At 42.3% G+C, this 22,306-nt stretch overlaps 1 protein-coding gene across 3 annotated transcripts in view; it reads right to left on the bottom strand.

Moving 5' to 3' along the window:
- The window catches only part of SYNE1 (spectrin repeat containing nuclear envelope protein 1), a 392,090-nt gene that overhangs the window by 81,495 nt on the left and 288,289 nt on the right, over positions 1-22,306 (bottom strand). For all 3 annotated transcript variants that reach the window (XM_059700015.1, XM_059700013.1, XM_059700014.1), the window contains 12 exons: positions 21,739-21,840; positions 18,458-18,577; positions 16,401-16,601; positions 14,138-14,311; positions 13,222-13,353; positions 12,385-12,581; positions 11,244-11,376; positions 10,649-10,831; positions 8,829-8,978; positions 7,871-8,047; positions 7,040-7,195; positions 2,267-2,422 (listed from right to left, as the gene is read on the bottom strand). In XM_059700015.1, the coding sequence (XP_059555998.1) occupies positions 2,267-2,422; positions 7,040-7,195; positions 7,871-8,047; positions 8,829-8,978; positions 10,649-10,831; positions 11,244-11,376; positions 12,385-12,581; positions 13,222-13,353; positions 14,138-14,311; positions 16,401-16,601; positions 18,458-18,577; positions 21,739-21,840 (1,881 nt within the window). The remainder of the gene's footprint in view (positions 1-2,266; positions 2,423-7,039; positions 7,196-7,870; positions 8,048-8,828; positions 8,979-10,648; positions 10,832-11,243; positions 11,377-12,384; positions 12,582-13,221; positions 13,354-14,137; positions 14,312-16,400; positions 16,602-18,457; positions 18,578-21,738; positions 21,841-22,306) is intronic.

The raw sequence follows: 22,306 nt of genomic DNA, 5'->3' as shown, positions 1-22,306 counted from the left end.
GAAGCCAGTGCTGGCAGTTGGGGAAAGGAAGGCCTATTCTTGCACAAATTTCGTGCATTGGGCGTCTAGTAGATTATATAATACATTAATTTGTACCTGCATGCTCTGCTTTTCTTCTTAGCATAAAAAATAATGTTGAAACCAATTGAGATACCATCTAATGGGCCCATGAACTAAGAAGGTGCTGCCTCAGAGATGCCCACAGGTGCAGACAGGTGCCAGGGCCCAGCCCATGAAAGTCAGGAAGAGACAGGAAAATAAAGCCAGGAGGAAATGAGAATTTTTAAGGAGTCTAGTTCTTCTTTGTGTTATGCTTGAGATGATGTTTCTATGAAAGAATACCTTAATTTATTTATGTGGTAAATTGTTTCCAAGAATTTTTGATGATTTATAAAAATACATATAGGCCAGCTGGTGTGGCTCAGTGGTTGAACGCTGACCTATGAACCAGGAGGACACGGTTCAATTCCTGGTCAGGGCACATGCCCGGGTTGTGAGCTTGATCCCCAGTGTAGGGCATGCAGGAGGCGGCTGATCAACAATGCCCTCTCATCATTGATGTTTCTATCTCTCTCTCCCTCTCCCTTACTCTCTGAGATCAATAAAAATATATAAATAAATAAAAAGATAGTAAACTTATAAAAATATACAAAAAAATGAATTAAAAATCAGGTTGAAACTAAGGGAAGGGAAAACTGCCTCGCTGCACGGGGAGGAGAGCGCAGGCTGTAAGCAGCTGCTTGCTGGGCCACCAGTCTCACTCACTGTCCGGCTGGTGCTGCAGCGCCTGCTTCTGTGAAGTGTGGATAATGACTATTTGTGTGCAGAACAGTATTTGCTTTGACATGTATTCTTCTTTTCAGAGGATTCAACACTCCATTCAGCTTCTATTTATCAAGTGTCTCATGGAGCTATGTTTCAGTGGGAGAAATATGAACCGAGAAGTAGACTATACCACATGTTAGAAGTTGATAAATAATAGAAATAAAGGCAGAGCAAAGGAGAGTCAGGGAATATGGGGGGGTCAGGAAAGCCCACACTGAGATGGAAAATTTGAAGAAAGACTTTGAGGATAGGGAGTGACCTGGTGGATACTGAGGAGAGGGTGTGGTGTTCCAGGTGAAGGACACAGCCAGTGCAAAGTCCCTGAGCGTGGGCCAGGCCTGTGGAGTTCAAGAGCAGGGGGAGAACAGAAGCCAAATGAGCCTGCAGGACAGACAGCTGCCGGAGACGAGGTCAGAGGGACCCTGGAGGCCGGGTCACGTGGGCCTTCAGGTCCTCACCAGGTTTGTCCTCGTTCTAAATGAGACAAGAAGCTAACGGCGGGTTTGAGCTGAGGACTGCTGTGATCTGATTTCCATCTGAACAGGACCTCTCTGGCATGGAGACTACCGAGGAGGTCACTGATAACCTCAAGGTGAGTGGTCGTGATGACATGGGCCTGGGGGCTAAGTGCAGGGACAGGGCAGAGCTTGGAGTCTGAAAATACACCTGACCTGTTTGCTGATGGGCTGGGATGTGGGGTATGACAGAAAGACAGGAGTGAAGAATGACCCCACGGTTTTCTGCCCAAACAACTGGAAGGTTAGAGTTGTCATTGCCTGAGATGGGGGGAGAGTGTAGGTGTGGGGGGGACAGGAGGTGGTTTGGACACAGGAATTTGAGATGTCTATTGGTCATGCAAGAGGCAACATCTACACATTGGGTTTCTCTCTCGACCCCAGCCTCTGTCTCTATCTAGATTTTAGGAGAGAAATCCGGGCTGGGGATACACATCGGAGAAATGTGTGTGCCTACATGGTGTCTATGGACATGGAAATGAATGAGGTTATTGTATATTTATTATAGAAAAGATCTGAAGCTAGGCTTTAAAAAAAAAGAGGTTAATAGCCTGGCCCGTGTGGCTGAATGGTTAAGCATTGACCTATGAATCAGGACGTCATGGTTCAATTCCTGGTTAGGGCACATGCCTGGGTTGTGGGCTTGATCCTCAGTGGGGTGTGTGCAGGAGGCAGCCAGTCAATGATTCTCTCTCATCATTGATGTTTCTATCTCTCCCACTTCCTTCCTCTCTGAAATTTACATATATATATATATATATATATATATATATATATATATATGGTTAATAAAGTGAACTTAAGTACAAAGAGTTGATGTACAGATTCGTATTAATTACTCAGTTACTTTAGGAAAACCAACAGCAGGTCATGAGCGTGACATGGCGAGCAGGGCTTGGAGCCAGCGCGCACAGCATTAACGTTACCATGTGGTCTAAATGCGCCCAGGTCTGCTTGAGCTCCCGCAGCGTGCTCACGACAGCCCCAGACACTTCTTCCTTTTTGTCCTGAATCAAAGCAAGTCCACTCTGTTCAATCTTCTCCACCTCTTTTTCTTTGGCTTTAATCAAATCTTCTAGATCCTGAAAGATTAAAAACATCGTCATTGTAAATTGCTCTATTATGATGCACTGAAATTGAGCCATGATAGTCTCATAACCTAAAAATCTCTAAATAACCCCAAAAGCTTGTAATTCTCAGGATAGGGTCTCCATAGTGAAACTTTTTCCTGCATTTAAATTATGTAAATGGCCTTTTTATTCCATGATAAATTAGCATAACATATCAAAGTAAAATTTTGATTGCCTGATAAGGAAATGTCACCATGTAACTTTTTTTCAAGAAGCTATAGGAAATAGTCGGAACTGGTAACATGATTAAATTCTTAAATTCATGTATCTTGGTGTTGGAAAAATTACCCCGTCCTAACCCATGGTAAAATGCAATGGAATGGTATCCTGTAGCCCAGTATCTGAGATTTAGTTATATTTCGGCTACAATGGAGCTGTGGCACTTCGGATACGTTACAAACATTCACTGTGTCACAGATTCTTCAGAATGTCTATTATCCTTTATTTCTCCCTAAAATAGTCTGATACTATGTGATTTGAAAAAATTACAGGCTTTTTTTTCATGAACCAAATCCTCATTTTCTTTGGGATGTGCATTTATAACTGTCAGTATGGGATGTGCAAAAAAGAAAAGAAAATGAGGCAATGACCTGGAGATCACACTTAACCATGCTTCACAACCTTAACCAATATTTGAACACCTTTTGAAAATTTGGAGAGCTCAGTGAGGCAGGCTCTGACTGCTCTCACCACTTTGTGAATGAGCATGTGGGAGATCATGTCAGACAACCTGTCCTGGGTCTCAGAGCTGGTGAGGCTGAAGGTGGGCTTGGAACCCAGCCTTCTGAGCTCACTGCCTCCAAGCCCAGTGCTGCAGGCCAGGCAGCTGGACAGGAGTTGTGGAGAGATGCCAAACCCAGGTTGGGTGATGGAGAAGCCATAGATTAAGGCCTGGCTACAGTCTCAAATTCAGAAGTGCAGCCCAGAGCTAGATGTAGAAGTGTGTAGACCTTGGAGGTTAGAGTGAAAAAATTCCAAAATATTTTAAATTTAGATAATGTCTCAATTCTGTAGAAAAGATTTCTACCCTTCTCTCATGAACCACATAGAGATAACAAGATGGGGATTGGGTGGTGCTTTTCAGAGGCTATTGAGAGGAGCCCAGCCTCTGCTGTATTCATTACAAATGTTGTGCCTCTTTTATTTTTATTCCTGTGGGGTCCAAACTTTTAAGTCTACCTAATTTATAAAATAGGAATAATAATAGATTTGCTTACCTGAAAAGGCTAACATTATATATATATATATATATATATATATATATATATATATATATATATATATATATGAAACATATACTATATATATTCATATAATCTTTTAAGCTGTTAAAAACTAGGCAAATGTAATAAATAGGTAAATAAATACTAAGCAAATGTAAGACAGTATTGTTATATTCAGTCAGTTGATACTCTGCCATGCTTCAGTGCAAATTTATTTATTTTTCTCTCCTTAATTATCATGAAGCTACTTTTGTCATGATGTATTATTAATTGGAAATGCATGCATTTAGAAGCCAGAATAGATCATTTGTGTTTTTAACTTTGTTCTTTAATTTCCACTTTATATTTCTGTCAGTATTTCGACAGCTTAGATAATTAACCAGAGGATGAATATAGTGATTACTAGGGCAATGGGTCTTTTATACAGCACAGAAAACATAATTAACTTTACTATTGAAAGATATTTATCTCTACCTCTCTGAAATATTAAATAACCATAAAGAATCCTTCCACTATGTCTTTAATATGATTCTAAAATTCAACCACTGGAATTAAATGTATCCTCATTTGTCCAGAGGTGTCCTTTGTTCAGGGGCTCTGTGGAATTAATGTCCCATTGCTCAGAAACACATCCCCAAAATGCTCTGTACCTTAATATGGCCATAAAGGCAAACCCAGTAGGGAAACAGGGCTGAAATATATATGTTGTGCAAAATGAAGGTGCCATCCTTTCCTTTCAATAATAATTAAAAGATGATTCTGTTTCTGATCAATGAAGGGAAAAGCCAAACCCAACATTTTTTGCTATAATGAATCATTCTTGAGTTAATTCCTACATAGCAGGAAATATGATGATATTAATGAATAAATCACCTCGAAAGAGTGGAAAAATATTCAAGAGGTTTTTAAAACAAAGTAAAGCTTGAATCCAGTCATCAATTTAAGCATGCTGGCTTGAATTTCACACTTTGGTCCAGAGGAACCATTTCCCAAAAATGACAATAAATTTTGATCAAGGTTTATGGTACTGCCAATGAAACATGCCAGTTAGAGGGGAAAAAAAAAACAACACACACACACGCACACATGCATGCACACACACAGAGACCCACTGATGCCCCCGAATAACTCAGTGGAGCTACATTCACTCTGTTCTTTGTTTAGAAAAATGACTTTTCACTTGAAATCACAAATTGGCATTGGCGTCACGTTCCTTGATCCACACTCCCAGCTTTCCTTCCTGACACTGCCTGACGTGAACCTCTGGGAGACCAACATTTGGGTCTGAAAGGGAGTAGAGCTTGCCAGGCGTCCACTGCATTTTCCAGATAACAGTGTCTCTCTCTATTAAATAGAAGACATGGACATGCAAGGAAACACAATGGGAAATGGCAGGGAAAAGTAACAGAAAATAAGAAAAAACTACTAAGAAAGAAAAAACAGTAGGAGAGAAGGAAGAAAAAAGAAAAGTTACATTAAGGTATCGTTTCAGTCTTTCCACAGCAATGTCTATCACAACAATATGACAAGGAAGCACTAATCCTGCTCATGTTTAACACGTGAATTATCTTTTAATTTTAATGTCAGTGTTTGAACTCACGAGCTCATCCAGAGGTATACGTTTTCATGCTCCAAAGTCAAAATTTGAAATTCTGACTTATCTGCACATTTTAGAATGGATGCCTAAATTAGAAATGCTACTGGCCCCTGGAGAATTGAAAATGCAACGATGGCCCAGCTGGTGTGGCTGAGTGGTTGAGCATTGACCCATGCACCAAGAGGTCCCAGGTTTAATTCCTGGTCAGAACACATGCCCCGGTTGCAGGCTCGATCTCCATTGGCGGGGGGGGGGGGGGGGGGGGTGCAGGAGGCAGTCAATCAATGATTTTCTCTCATCATTGATGTTTCTCTCTCCCTTTCCTTCCTCTCTAAAATCGATAAAAACGTATTTTTAACAAAGAAAATGCAACGATGTTTTTTGGTCTTCCATTTTTACACACCCATCTTCTGACGTGAAGCTTTTTTTAAATTTCAAGCTATTTCTCTATGTGATGGTTTCCTTCGCCATTTGTATGCATCTCTGACTGGAAATCCATTAGTGTGTCAACCCAGCAAAGAGCATCTGCTCTTCCTTTTCTGAACCGAACAGCTTTGCTTCGGAGCTTAAATATACCTGACGCTACATGGGCCCACAGAAGAAGTGCTGCTCGGAAGGAAGTTCATTACTAAAGGCCATTCTATTGGAAATCTGGAATAGAAAAACTAGCTTTGGGAAAGGGGCATTTCTGCAGAATTGCTTCCCAGCTGTGTCTTCAACTGTTCTTAGGAAACACTACCAAGAAGCGTCACAGCTAATCTGTAACACGTTACAAATTACTGAATTACGTTTAAAAACAATTATTGCAGGGTTCACTGTGACAGCTCCCATTTCTTCTGTAGAAATAAGAATATCTGAGGAAAGAATAAGTGTTCCTAGGTCAATGGGGAACATTTAGAGTGTGCCCACTGCACCTGAACCCGCAGCCTTGCCACTACCAGAGCAAGCATGAGACACAGTAGTCACACTGTCACCTGTGAACAACCCCCCCACCTCCATGAGAGTTGAGCCAGAATCCAATCAAGCCTCTTGTGCTAACACCCATTCATAGGAAATACAGGGGAGAGAAGAGCAAGTTAAATGCCACTTTGGGGAAATACACAGGCTGATCCTGGGTCCGGGGCCAGTCTACATTTTCTCCAGCAAGTAATGGTATTAAGAAAATATTAGCGACTTAAGAGAGCTAATGAGCATATGAACATATAGACACTGCTGTATCTTTATGGAAATAAATTAACTAGAAGTATACATTTTACAGGAAATTTAGGAAACAGTGTTATGGGTTGAGCATTACAAATATTAAGGGACTCGATAGTATGTTAAACTTTTGGTGGTGATAATATTATGGTTATATAAGAAAAGTCCATTTTGTAGAGCGGGGAATTGTAAAATGCAGGAATAAACTGGCATGCTATCTGGAATTAATTATGACATCTTTCAGGAGAGAAGAAATATTCAGGGAACTATGTCAAAATCTTGATAATTATTAAATCTGATGATCAGTATCTGATGATCAGGGGTTAGCAGCATCCTCTCCTTATGAGTGTGTTTAAATATTCTATTTTAAATTTTATAAAAAGAGGTGAAAAGACCTAATAGGAAAACTCTAAAAGCTCACGTAATCAGAGAAATTTGTAATCAAATGCCACTGTTCTCAGTATTTAACTCTCAGTTCTCAAGAAGGGCACCTTCATTTGGCACATGCCGTGAAACTGTGAACTGGAGCGCGTCAGCGCCCGGGCCAGTTACCTGACAGTCTTTCATTGCGCTCTGGACTGAAGCCTGGTCTCCGACTCGATGCTGCTGTTTTAGCCTCTTTTCCTGGGTTTCAAACCAAGTTTTCATACCTTGTACATTGTTTTCATATTCTGACCACGATTCCAATAAGCCTTCCAACAGCTGGATCTGAACAAACGTAATGAAATGAAATGTACAATTTTATTTTAATTTCAAATTATTGGCAGGCCACTATTTCCTCCAAACTGAGAATTCATAAATTCGTAAAATACAGTCCACGGTATGTTTGATTAAAAATGAATGTTCCGAAGTGCGAATCAATGACTATTTTTTGGTAAGCAAGTAAGGATTTTAAGTCTACTTGAAACGAGGGCAAAAGAAATTAAGAATCATCTTTAAAAAACTAAAATAATATGAAATATACAGAGGGTGGAGGGTGCATAAGACAAAGTAATCGACATGATTGAAGACCATGTAGAGCCAGCAGGAGCTGGTTTGGCTCAGTGAATAGAGCATTGGTCTGTGGACTGAAGGGTCCCGGGTTTGATTCCAGTCAAGGGCACATGCCCAGGTTGCAGGCTCAATCCCTATTAGGGGGCATGCAGGAGGCAGACGATCAATGATTCCCTCTCATCACTGAGGTTTCTATCTCTCCCTCTCCCTTCCTCTCTGAAATCAATAAAAATACATACATATTTTTAAAAAAAGAACATGTAGAGCCATGTATGTATTCTTCAGTGGCATTCCCTCCCGCAGAATCCCCGAGCCCGGCGTCGGTCGCTATCCTACTCCTACAGTTAATTTGCTTGATAGAGTCTCCCCAGCAGTGGCCACGTGGCTCACCTTCTCAGCGACGAGGCCCTGCAGGACCTGCCAGCTTTTATTCATCGCGCCGAGTTGCTCCGCAAAGTCGGTCTTATCGCTGCGCTTGCTCTCCACGTCCTGGGTGCTGATCTGCAGCACAGACTGGTTCACAAAGTCCACTGTGAGCTGCTTACAGTTAATGTCTATCTGAAAGCCCTGGAGCGAGAGGGAGAGAAGGAAACGAGGTCAGAGGGCACATGTCGTGGGCTTGCTCAGGAGCTGGAGGGTCATGAGTGAGCAGAAGGTTCATGTCATGACTTCCATGGTTTAGTCCGAGTGGCCCCATCTGTGTGCATGCATAGAACCCGTTATTTTCAGAAACGGAATATATCTATAATAATAAAAGCATAATATGCTAATTAGAACAGATGTCATTCTGGACGACCTTCCGACGAAGCCAGGGCTGCGAGGGAAGCCTGGGTTCCGGGTGCCTGCTGGCAGCTGGAGGGAAGCCCAGGTCCCAAGTGCCAGAGGGAAGCCGGTCCCGGCAGCCAGGGGAAGGAAGGCCTACTCTTGCATGAATTTCGTGCATCGGGCCTCTAGTATAAAATATATATGAATACAGTAGACATGAATTAAATTTATAACTTTTGAATTTATAAATATATTTGAATTTATAAATAAATATATATATATGGCAGAGGATGTAGAATTGGATACATTTTATGATTACACTATAAAATATTTATAAATTATAGTATCCATTTTTGTGACTTCTTAAAATGACACAAAATCTTATTCAAAATTATTCCTAATACCAGACAACTTTTCCATGCCTACACGAGGGAGGCAATGTTCTTACTCTCAGACAGCTATCCGGTCACTATGGATGAAATCTATACTTCAGAGCCTGATCGCCATCCCTGGAGTTCTTATGTCCCTTCAAACAAAATAGTTCCAAAACATGAAAAGGTAAAGATAACAAATGTGTCATCACCTTATATTTCTGAAGGTACTCATTGATGGCCTGGTAGCCTATGGCATTTTTTATATCCTCTTCATCCTTTTGAATGACATTCTCCATGAGAGAGATCCAAGTCATGACTTCCGAAATGGCATGGCGCGAGGGCAGCTTATCCATTTGGAGCTGCCCGAGGAGGAGAGCAAGTCACAGTATTAAAGTTCAAACCCGGTGCCTGTTAACCTAAACACCCTCCATGAACCCTTATTAATGTTCCCGCATAGGTAACTCTTCTTTTTTTTTTTTTTTTTAAATATATTTTATTGAGTTTTTACAGAGAGGAAAGGAGAGAGATAGAGAGTTAGAAACATCGATGAGAGAGGAACATCAACCAGCTGCCTCCTGCACACCCCCCACTGGGGATGTGCTTGCACCCAAGGTACATGCCCTTGACCGGAATCGAACCTGGGACCTTTCAGTCCGCAGGCCGACGCTCTATCCACTGAGCCAAACCGGTTTCGGCTAGGTAACTCTTCTTAATGCCATGTTTGGATCCTGACCTCATTGGAAGCTTGGAATTAAACAGCAGGCAAACACTGAACCATCCTAGTCATCTTATGTTCACTTGCCATCCAATACTATAAACATTGTATAAACACTGGCTAATTAATCAAAATACCAGAAAGAAGAAAATATTATTGTTATTTTATAGCTAGTTTTATGACCTTCAAAAAACGTAACTACAAAACATTCAACAGATGTATCTTATTAATTAGCTCATAAAATCTCTGTGTATTATGACTCAAGAATGTTAAAAGGAGAAAGAAAAATACCACAATACCAACTATCATTTTCGAGAGCTTTGGCACTCCCATATTTATTCCTAAGAGCATAGCCAACTTCTTCAGTCTTTAAAATATACTTACAAGTCTGAATCTTACTTAACACATCATACATTTATGCAGCTACTTATTATAATAATTTGGAAGAACACAAGCAATCATTTAAAATATTTATGGGCTTCTATGGGGTGCAGAATGATGTAGAGACAAATGTGAGATGTACAGCAGCTGATTAGTAGGAATGAAAATTGGCATTAAACACATCTATCTTACCTTATCTACAGTGACGAGCACAAAAGAGAGAGAAAAATAAACTCTCTGGGAGTTCAGGGGAGAGAAACATGTTTCCAGGAAAGAGGAGAACTGACTTCCCTTCTCTAACTTCTCTTCCCTTACTGAATGAATGCCAGCTGCTGTACTGGAGGTAAGATCATAGGTCTTTTACATTTATTATTGTTAAATCTTCATGGCTACCCACTTTATAAGGTAGGTGCAGTGACCCACACTTTACTCACGAGAAAAAGAATTTAAGCAAGACCAGAGAGGGATTGTAACACACACACACATACACACACACACTAAAGAAGCCTGTGGGCCCTGCCAGCGTGGCTCAGAGGTTGAGTGTCGACCTAAGAACCAGGAGGTCATGGTTCGATTCCCGGTCAGGGCACATTCCCAGATTGTGGGCTCGATCCCCAGTGTGGGGCATGCAGGAGGCAGCCGATCAATGACTCTTTTTCATGGATGTATCTATCTCTCTCCCTTTCCCTTCCTCTCTGAAATCAATAAAAGTTTATTAAAAAGAAAAAAGAAGCCCTTGGAAGGTGTGGCATTTGTAAATATGGCATTTGGCGAAGGGTCCATATGAATACGCTGTACAGTGGAAGAGAGAAAAGACAAGACATCCAAGACGAAGCTTATTTAAATCCGTGAGCAAAAGCAGATGAAGGCAGCTTTCCATTCCATACTGCTCAAGTCGGTCACTACCAATGAAGCCAAAGATTCTTGCTGTACCTGGTGGAGCTTTTCCTGGACCGTCGGAATATTGGTCAGCAGGTCCGTCCACTGGCCGTCTATGTGCGACAGCTCGGAACGCAGGGCGGCCGTGTCCACTTTCTTTAAGCGAAGGAGCTGGTTCCCGGTGCTTAGGACAGACGATTTCAGGGAGGATTTGGCATCCACTTCTTTGGAAAACTCCTGAAAGAAGGAGCAAAGTTCAAATCAGGATTAAAGAGCCAGACCTTTCATTTAAGGAAAGAGACCAATTTACGGCAAAAACAACTTTTCTTTACATCTTGAAGGGGAGTTATGTTAAGCATTGCAGACAAAAAACAAAAGCAGCCTACTCTCTCCCAATGGGGTATAAGGACACATATGTAATACCTTAGTCAATAAAGAAATTTTTTTTAAAAAGAGCCAACGATGAAGCCACTACCTATAAACTCCCGAAAGAGGCGATGTTGGGCCTAGTATTCTGCATAAAGATTCTCCAGAACTTGGTTTGTTAAGTTCACCCACGGACAGCTGGTTTCCTCTCTTCTAGTGTAGATCAGGCCTCACCTATAGGCCTGTAAACAATACATGTGAGCCAAATGCTTTAAACTCTTACCAGGAAAGCATTCAGATGATCACGGACCATCTCCAGTTCTTGGGGGACAGTCACAGATTGCTGAGTCCAAAATTCCAGCCTGTCTTTTGCGGACTGTAACCAGTGAGTTAGAGCCGCAGACTCACTTTGATATCTGTAAGTACATTGATGAGCCTATCAGGTAAACATCCAATCCCTACTTTCTGCTAACCCATGTCATTCACCCATGTAATTTTATTTTTGTAAATGTTTATTGAATTTATTAGGGGTGGCATTGGTTACTGTAATTATATAGGTTTTGGTGTGCAATCTATAATACATCATCTGTATTTTATATTGTGTGTTCACCACCCCAATTCAAGTCTCCTTGCATCATCATTTATCCTCCCTCTACCTTCTTCTACCTCCCCCATCCCTCTTTCCCTCTGGTAATCACCATCCGGTTGCCTGTGTCCCAATGCTAATCTTAAAAAGGCATGATAGATTTGGGAGAATAGTCTACGGCCATACCACCCTGAACGCGCCCGATCTCGTCTGATCTCGGAAGCTAAGCAGGGTCGGGCCTGGTTAGTACTTGGATGGGAGATTTGGGAGAATAATGCCCTATGTTCAAACTCTCAAATTCTTATGCCCTTAATATTTATGCCTGAAGCAAGTCAGTCTCTCCAAGTTTCAACTTTCTCTTCTCTAAGCTGAAAATAAAAATGTATTTCCCCTATCTGTTCATGTTGAAGCTATTCAGACCATATCAGATGACTGTTATTAAAAGTTCTTGAAAATAAAGATGGCATAGAAATAGAGTATTTCATTATGTAACATCACCCCCTCCACTTCTCTTGAATATTCCTCTTGTCCTTGAGAAATTGCATCTTCTCAAAACCACTCTCTCTTCTTTCCCACTAAGGTTTTACTGTGCCCACCCACATGCAGTCAACAGGCGAGGAGGAGCTCAAAGGTAAGGTACCCGCCTCCCTACCCCTTTGGATGACATGTTTATATTATACAGGAACCCAATTGGGGGCTTGTGTTTGTCTTTATTTTCCAAACTATGTGATACGTTCCTATAGGGACCATGATACCTTTTTCAAGTCCGGTACCCACTAGCCTTATAAATGTTCTTGAACACTAATCTAAAAAATGGGCAAAATAGTCCTTGTATTACCTGGTCCAGTGTTTCAATATCGTTTCCAATCTGTGAAGTTCCTTAGACACTTTGTTGGTACTATTCAGCCAGTGTTCTCCGAGCTGGTTCAGCTGGCTCTCCAGATCTGAGCAGCTAATGGATATCAGAAGGCGCTTCCCATCATCTAACACCTGATATAATTTGGGCTGGTATTCATTAAGGCTGGATTTCAAATGCTGAAATGATGAAAAATACGGGGTCAGAAGTTTGGATAATGCAATTTGTCTCTCTAAGGATCACAATTTCTCTGGTATCCATATGTTCCCATTATCCTTAGTCAAACTTCAATTATTTACAGCCAAGTGATGTTGGAAACTTTGAGATGTTTCACCTACTATATCTAAATAAAGATGTCTTTATTTATTTTTTTGGTGGTGACTTTACATGCATGTAAGACTATCAAACTATAATTATTTCACCACATAAACGACAGGAAATGCTTGGTGGAAGCTGAGTTTTCAAGAGGAGCACTCTTTCATTTAAAAAAAAAAAACTTCTAATGCTCATAAAACAACCAGCTATAATTTTTTCAAGATAGTGTGATATCAGGATAAACTACAGAAAACGCTTGATGGAGGCTGAATATTCAAAAGGATCTCTCATTACCAAAAAGGAAAGGAAAAAAAACCTTCTTATATTCTATTAGAAAACAAACGCTTAACATTTATGTGCTTTCAACAACGTCAATCGCTTGAAATCAAAGTAACAGTGCTTAATATTTGATTGCAAGTTTGTTTAGATCCTGTTAAAACCATGGGAGAGTTTCCAAAGGAACTGTGGCAGCTTCCCACACCAAGACGCCGCGGGGACGCTGACCTGGTAGAGTGTGATCCGGTCCATGAGCCTGTCCTCGCTCTCCTCCACCAGCCCCACGCTGGGGATGCTGCTCTCCACCACCTCCAGCTGCCTGCGGAGCTCCTGCTGGTCCTCATCCAGATGGGACCACGTCTGGAAATGCAACATCAGTCCGTGAGCTAGAAGCCCTCATTAAGGAACAGCATTCCTCTTCCTGTGCAAAATATGCACTTGACAGGTTCTCTTTGAAGTTCGGTCAGAGGGAGATGTCTCTGTGTGTGTGTGACGGGGGGTGGGGGGGAGGGAGGGTTGCTTTGGGAAGCAAAGGATGGCTCTGAAGCCAGGCATCAGACGGTGACCCTGAAAAGCATTATCAACGGCCTGTGGCAGCTGCAACTAACTAGCTGCATGAGCAAGTTACTAACGAGCATGGACAAGATATCAGCTTCTCTGAGCCCCATTTTTAACATTTAAACATGGGAATAATAATACCTATGTGGGCCATTTGGAGGGTTAAATAGAATAATGTGCGCATTACGCCTGGAACACAGTAAGCATTTGATTACCTGGTTTTCATTCTTTACCCTGGTAGTGATGAATATATGACTTAACTAGAAGGAATGGGCCTGTAGGAAGTGAACTAAATATATTCCATTTGTAAATTTAAAAAAGCACAGACGTTTAAGAAATAGGAATATATAGCAAAGGCATTCTACTAAGGAGAATTCTCAAGTGACTTTTTTCTAAATTCAGATTTTTATTTTGTTTTAAATTGGGAAGTCTTTTTGCCAATCACTTGAAGTTCACGTCAATAATTTATAGCAAAGGTCAGCAGTTTTTCAGCCTGCCTCTCAAACCCCACGCCTCATCCTGCCCAGTGTGAAGGAATCACTGTCTTGCCTTCATGGGGGGGGTGGTGCTGCCTCAAGGGTCTCACCTCTAGAATGTACTCCAGCTCCACGCCCCTTTTGTGAGCCCCTTTCAGGACCGCGGAAGCCTGCGCCATCACTTCTGCGTGCAGTTGAGTTTCCTGCAGGACTGCAAAGCTGATGATCTTTCTGAAGAGCGTTTCCGTCAAAATCATGTGAGATTCCAGACCCTGGAAGTATTCCTGCCATTTTCCAGGTAGAAGAAAAGAGGTCAGCGACTCATTCATATTCTACCAGACGATAAACTTGCTTCAAATGGGAAAGCTGATGGTACTCAGCTGACATCTGAGTGACACTGTTCCACCGCTGCTGGCCGCCACCTTACAGGGCTCCAGTCTCCTGCGTGGCCTCCCTTGTTCCCACACCAGGAGCATCTACCCACTGCTGTGCCCTACCCAGAGCCCTTCATAGGGCACCAGCCCCTGCTCTCCGAATCCTTCATCCCTGCGGGCCGGACTTCCTTACTGTCCTGACCCGCCTCTCACTAACTCCACCACCCAAACTGGCCTCCCTTGTCCCTCACACTTCAGCTCCCATTCCCCATCCGGGCTCTGTTTATACTCTGTACTCACTGAGAGGACCTCACCCGACATACTCACAACTTCCTTCCTCTATGGTTGAGCTGAGAGGTATGATGTATTCTAAATTTCCCTCAGATTATACCTACATGCAAGGAAACGGTAGACCTTGCACAATCCTTCAAATGTGTTTTGAATTGTTCCTTTCTCTGTGTCAAAGGGCCCAGAGGAGGGAGATAGGGTTTATCCCATTTCCTGTTCCCAGCGCCACAGGTAGAACCGAAGGACTGAGAATCGATAGACAGTAACATTTAGTGTGTGCTACGTGCCAGGTACTCTATCGGCACTTGACTCACTCATGTACTCCTTACAACAGCTCTATGAGGCAGGCAGGTTATTTCACATTTTACAGATGGGGACACTGCACGGTCCAGTCTGTGTAACTTGCTCAAGGTCACTGCCGAGCTAGCTCCCCCTCAGAAACTGCCGAGCTAGCTCCTCCTCAGAAAATGCTCTGGTCAGGGGAAGCTAGAACATCTTTTTTAATCAACCATCCATTATTATATCGTAGAATCTTAAAGTTGGAAGAGAACTTGGACGTCACAGAGCTCAAATTCATGGGAAGCTGAAATTCCTTTTACAACCCCATCTCCCCCAGCAGCCTTGGATGGGCTTCTCATGGCCAGGAGGGCTGTCTGCTCAAGGCAGCTTACTCCTCTCAGCGTTCTTCACCTATTGAGCTTAATTTCTCTGTTATTTATATTCATTGATCCTAGTTTCTTCTCTGGAATAACTCAGGAGGTTATTTTATTACTAGGGTCAAAGATTTGAGAAAAACCAGCTGTGAACTTTAAAGCACTGTTTTCAAAGCCAAACGATAAGGCCTTAATAAATCACAACATTTTGGACAAAAACCTCTGGGAAAAATAGCAAGAAGTCTAATAGTAAAAAAAAAAAAAAAATCTACCTTGGGAAGCCACCAGGGAAGCTACATGATAGTAGAAGGTTAACCATCTGTAACCCAATGGGATTTCGAAAGTTTCCCTAGAGGAACTTCCAGGAGTCTTGGAGTTTGGGGTTCTAAACTGGCAAAATTGCTCTTTCTGCAGTTATTGCTAATAATGCAAGAGTTACCTTTGTGTGTGCATTAAGCAGGCATGGCTGAATTAAGGAGTAGGGGCTAACGTGAACTTGGTACGGCACATACTGCTGGAGCAAGCGCAGGCTGACCAAGTTTAATTATGTAGCAAAAGGACCTGTTGTCCCCAGAAGGCAACTCTTGCGGAACATGTGTTTAAGGCCATAAGAGCCGGGTGCCACATGCGAGAGAAAGAAACCCATTCCCAGAGCAGAGCGAGGCGTCCTGGGCCAGGCAGAGAGAACACCTAGAGCTAGATGAACAAATGGGCATAGAAAACACAGAGGAAAATAGCAGTTCAGAAGGAAGCCGGGCTCCTTTGAGAGGGTCCCTGAGTTTCCCAGTTTAAGAAATGAGAAAGCCTGGCCGATACTGTGAGGAAGGGACACAAAATGACTGCTGAGGTGGTATTCTTTTTTAGCTGATAACATTATAGAGCATAGCCTCTGTTCTGTGCTACTGAATGCCAGTGGGTTTGCGTACACTTTTGTCTACCATCTTAAAGATTCACTTATACACGTAGGAACTCCTAAAAGATTGAAAATACTGGGTTTTACTCGATATTTATCAGTCAGTGAGACTATGCTTGCACAAGTACACTCTCTCTCTCTCTACCTTATGTTTGTCAAGGAGCTGTTGGACTTCCTCTTTGGAAGACACGATCATTTTCTGGTCGCCGGCCATCTTCTCTTGTCCAGTTTCCAGCAGGTCGGCCAGATCTTGCAGGGCCCTTTCGTACTGGCTCTTGAACGCTAGGTTCTGGTTCAGTCCACTCCGCCGAGAGCCGATGGTCATCATCAGTTCATCATACATGTCCTTAGAAACAGAGACAGCAACATTCACTCAAGTGATGTTGAGGCTCCTCTCTAAAAATACATTACCTACCAAACCCACAACCCCAGGACGCGCCTTCAGGTGCCTGCCTATGGTGATGCTCTGTGTATCGGGCATCCGTCCGTCTGCCTTACTCAGAATCCTCAGTTCAAAAACTTCTTTCAAAAAAAGATAAGCTAGCCCGGTGGTGTGGCTCAGTGGTTGAGCACTGACCTATGAACCCGGAGGTCATGGTTTAATTACCGGTCAGGGCATGTGCCCAGGTGTGGGCTTGATCCCCAGTGTGGGGCATGTGGGAAGCAACCGTCTCATCATTGATGTTTCTAGCTCTCTCTCCCTCTCCTTCCTCTCTGAAATCAATAAAAAATATAATTAAAAAAATAAGCTAATTTTTTTTAACATTACAAAGGATATACAAAAACGTTGCCTAGAAGTGACACATGGGTAGATTTAACTAGTCTTCTTGGAATGTCAATGTTTGTGGCAAGATGTGGGATCACAAATTGTTCATGGAGGTGAAGGGAAATGCCCCAGGAAATTTAATTCTGATTTTTATCATGTTCTAAACATTCATACACGTTTAGAATAATCGAATATAGTATCCTTAACATTACAAATACTACTTAATAATCCGATTTGGGACTATTCTTCAAATAAAGAGCTTGAGAAGCAGAAGCATTTACTGGGAGCTGGAAGACTTGAAGACTTGAAAAGGCCATGTTTTTGCCAAATGTGGTGAAATAAATAAATATCTTAACTGGAAAGGCATTTTAGGAGACGATGATACACTAAACACAGAATTTATTTGAGCCATATGGACCTGATTAATGTGCCATGTGAAGATTTAGAGGCCAACAATGTCCGATCTGGAAAGTTCAACTCTAATGCCTGTTTACAGCCCTGACGTTGGATCTTACACCTGACGTTAACCATCGTCGGAAACTCTCTAGAAAGGACAGAGTGGGGGCCAGTGGGCTCATGACATCGCAAAATGTTAGACAGTGGGATGAGATACTTAAAATAAAAATGCTCTTTTAAAAATAAGAGCTATTTTATTTTCTTGAAAGGAAGGACCTGTGAGCCTGGACTGGATTCATGCTAGTAATTCTTCAACGGACTGTAATAGGCGTACAGGGCAAATGTGTGCATATGTGTCACTATGCACATTTTTTTCTTAATATGACTTAACTATGTTGCTCATCAACGGCTAAATTTTTGCTGGTGTAATATCCCAGGATCGGCCTACCACCCCGATAGCAGATTCTTGCGTTCAGTGCCGATCCAGGAAAGCAAAGTAACCCCACGTTGCCCTCTGCTCCTGAGTGAGGCCAAGAGGTCTGTGTAGACTTCAGCTTCCTCTTGGTTAAATTTTTTGATTTGTTTGGGAACTGGCACAGTGTCTCTCTCCCATTAAAAAATGTATGAATGATAAACTATAGTTTTAATGACTGATAAAAACCACTCTTTAATACAGAGTAGATCTCCCTTTCTTAACTTTTCTAAGTTGGACTGATAATAATTACATTTTCTACAGTAGAAAATAATACAGCACAACTAATCTACACCACAGTGGTTAGCCATCAGAATAATAACAAATGATTTTTTTTACAATAACAAATGACTTTAAAAAAAAGAATCTTAGAAGCTTGAGAATACAATTTTTTATTGCATTAAATATAGTAAAAATTTTAGAAATTTTTCCAAGAGTTACTTGGAAGAGAAATTAGAACTTAAATGATCTGAATTTTATGGAGAAATAACAAGAAAATGGAGAAAATACTTTTTTCTTGAGTTCTAGTTAGGATGCATCATTGAATGCCATTGGCAGAAAATCATACCTGGAGTCTGGAGAGTTCTTGCAGGGCGGGCTGCTCCATCTGCAACTTGTCACCACGCTTTTTTAATTCAGCGATTCCTGCATCCAATTCCTTCAGCCCATCTTCAGCCTGCTGTATTGCCTAGGTAAAAGGTATGAAAGTTCATCAAAACTCCCACAAATAATTTCCCACAAAAAGTATGACTACCGTGCCTCCTTATTTATTCCTCTTCTGTCCACATAGAACAATACAGCCAACAAAACTCATTGCAATATAACATAAAAACCACGGTCACATGATGTGGGAAAGAGAAGGCGGCCCTTTATTATGCTACAGACCAGCTATCTTAAAGGTGAGGAGGTCAGAGGGACTGAGAATGGAGGGTTGGGAGGACAACAGCTTCCTCAAAAAAAGAAAAATTCATGAATAGCGACACCCCAAAAAGTAGCATGATGTATGACATTAGAGAAAGGTCTCTGCCTGGGATTGACTAGGGCAGGGGTGGGGAAGGGCCATTTGGATATTTATAACATCGTTCTCGGCCCATACAAAATTATCAACTTAAAAATTAGCCTGCTATACTTGTATTTGGCCAAACATTTAATTAACTCACCCCTAATGCCTTGGCAGGGCCAGACCAAACGATTTCATGGGCCTTATACGGCCTGTGGGCTGGACATTCCCCACCCCTGGTGTCGGGAATCATGCTCTGGTTTCCTGAAGTGCAGTTCTGAGCATGTTTGAAAACATGTGACTGCAAGGTTTCCCCAAGAAGCAGAAAATCACACAGTCGACAAGTATTACAGCGGCTGCTGGTGCTAAGCCTTGTCTTCCCAGGGTGAGGTGTATAGAGGCAGAACAAGATCTCATCCTGGCCTTCCAGGAGCTAACCGTCTGGTTGGGAAGCAAAACCATTATGTACTAAATAAACTTGACACACGCCGTCCCTGTAAGAGCGCTTTGGAAACGGGAGATCCCAGGGAGTCCTGGAGCAGAATGAGTAGGCTTTTGGAAGAAATGCAACCTCGGTTGCCCTTGAAGAATGAAAAGAACATGAATTCCAGATGGCAGATAAAAAGCATGTGCCCATTTTCTTTCCTGAATCCCCACTACCACCACAGCAAATGTTCTGTTTGCTTGTTTTTGGGTGTGTGTTCCCCCCATAAATCTACAAGAACAAGGCAGAAGGAAAGAAGACAATACCAACAAAATTCTGGAAGTTGGAAATCAGGAGGAGAGATGAAAATTGACTTAAGACATCTAAGACAGCTGAATCCTAGTCCAGCAGGGGATCTTCACCCCCAAGTTTATAGCCACAGAAGTCTCTGGCACTCTGGTGAAGTGGGTGCTGAATAAGGAGGGTTGGTGAGAAGCTCCTTAAAGAGAAGTTAAGCCCGGCTGGTGTGGCTCAGTGGTTGAGCATTGACCCATGAACCAGGAGGTCATGGTTCGATTCCCAGTCAAGTTACATGCTTGGGTTGTGGTCTCAATCCCCAACAGGGGGCATGCAGGAGGCAGCCAATCAATGCTTCTTTCTCATCATTGATGTTTCTACCTCTCTTTCCCTCTCCCTTCCTCTCTGAAACAATGAATTTTTTTTTTTAAGAGAGAAGTTAAATTCCCAGATCTCTTGCATCATTCCACACTGCCCCTTCCCTTCCCTGGTGAAAGATGGAACATTGATTTTCTAGAAAATGTAAAAAAACAAATAGTTTCTGAACTGAGGGGCACCGGATACAGTTGTGGGTTCGAGTACTTGATTGAAAACAGAGGGATAAAGTGAATGCCCACTGAATGGTGAATGTGGAGTCCCTGCGTCTTCTAGAGAATGGCCGCCAGACCTCTACTCTCCAGGTAGGAAAGAGAAAAAATATGAAAAGACCAAACACCTAAAAGTTTGATGCAAGGATTCTCCAACAAATAGCCCACACAGACCACCCTTCAGTAGATCTCAACATTGTCCATCCGTCAAGTTGCCACTTAGCTGCTTAGTCTCCCATCCTAAACGGAATAGTCAGCAAAGGATTTCCTGAGAAATGTCTCCAACATGAAAGACAGAAACCCAAGTAAGCCAACAAACAAAAGTAACCAATTATACAGGAAAAATAAAACTTCAATGAACAAATAATACACCCAGAGAGATTATAAAGGATAATGCATCCATTAAAACAACAACAACAAAACAACAAACAGGCCCTGGCCAGTGTGGCTCAGTTGACTGGGCATTGTCCCACGCAACGAAAGGTTGCTGGTTTGATTCCCATCAGGCACATGCCCAGGCTGCGGGCTCCATCCCTGGTAGAGGACGTGCAGGAGGCAGTCGATCAATGATGGGAAACCTGCCTCCTGACCCTGGCGTGGTCGTGCCAGCCCTCCAGAAGCAGGATCTGGCCCCCACACTTACTCTCACCCTCCTACATCCCCAGTGGCTTCCCACTGCCAGTTCTCTGAGGGGAGATATCCAGTGTGTGGGATATGATCCATGAGGGTGAGACACTTATGTCTTCATTTACACCCAGCCACATTAATTTTCAATTTCCACTTCTATTTCTGCATGTGCTTTATAACATAGTACTTGCTTATAGTTGATAAATGAGTAAATATTCATGTATTTGTGGTATGTGCTTGTTTAACTAGTGAGGTGTGCAATCAATGAAGGTTAGACACCAGTGATTTATAGACTCAAGTCCAAATTCTCTGACATGCAATAGCCCTAACTACAAGGTGTCTCCAATGTTCTCGTCTGACCTTATTTCCCCTCAATCACATGATTCATCCTAAGTTCAGCTAACCAGGGTCACTCGCTTTCCTCCTCAGAGCTCGGAACTGCCTCGCCTGTGCCTTTGTTCTTGCTGTCCCTTTCCAGGGATACCTTTCTTCCGGTCCCTGTGTGCCCCAACTCCTAAGTCCAGCTCCGATTTTCCTCTGTAGACTCTTCCCTGACCTTACCCCTCTGGAGGCAACCTACCCCTCTTCCGAATGTCCACAGTGCTCCTCTGTGCCGCCACCGGGGCAGCCTGACTTCCTGCCCAGGTCACTGACATTCACGCCTAATCTCACTGTTAGGGGACACACTTCTTCAGGTCAGCAGCGGTCACTGACACCTTTCCCCAGCTCACATTTCCCAGTTCCGTGCAAGCCCAAGTGAGAGAGTCAGTGTAACCTGGCCGGTGATTCAAATCCAGCTCTCACAAACAAAACATGGGACAAACATAAATGCCACAATAAGCCAGTAATCTTTCGCAGAGGATTTGACATTTCACAGTAAATCCGATCAACTGGAAAAAGGCAGCTGTAAATACCTCTATTTGCTCCGCCACGGGCTGTTCAAACACATTGGCCAGTTTCTGCAGAAGCATGTATTTACTGTCAGCCAGCGACGTACACAGCACCTTCAGATCGTTCTAGGGGGTGAGAAATAGGAAGATTTAACATGTGCACCGGGGAACTCAAATGGTTATAAACATAACACATGCTCTTAGAAATAATATACAGGTGTGGGAATTTTATGTCCAAGAAACCAATACTGTTCTAGGGGAAGATAAAAGAAACTGGTAACAATTTACTTTAAGTGCTAAATTTGACTTTTGAATAATCTTTACACAAACCATTTCCAACACAATATATACAAGGAGGCAAGACATGCAAATAAAAAAGCAATACTGGCCACCCTAAACTTCTTGTTATGTCTGAAATAAATGTGCACATTTAAACATTCCAGCAGAAATATTATACTAATGACTTCTATCTAGTAAAACAACCTATTGATGTTACCCTGATTTGGGAAGAAAATAAAATTCTTAAGAATAATATGGTTCCTTTCTTCCTCTCTCCTCTGCTTCTCGCTCTCCCTCACTTCCTGCTTTTCCC

The sequence above is a fragment of the Myotis daubentonii genome, chromosome 6 (genome assembly GCF_963259705.1).
Source record: "Myotis daubentonii chromosome 6, mMyoDau2.1, whole genome shotgun sequence".
Taxonomy (NCBI): Eukaryota; Metazoa; Chordata; class Mammalia; order Chiroptera; family Vespertilionidae; genus Myotis; species Myotis daubentonii.
The sequence above is the reverse complement of the archived record's forward strand: the minus strand, read 5'-3'. Positions and strand labels throughout refer to the sequence as shown.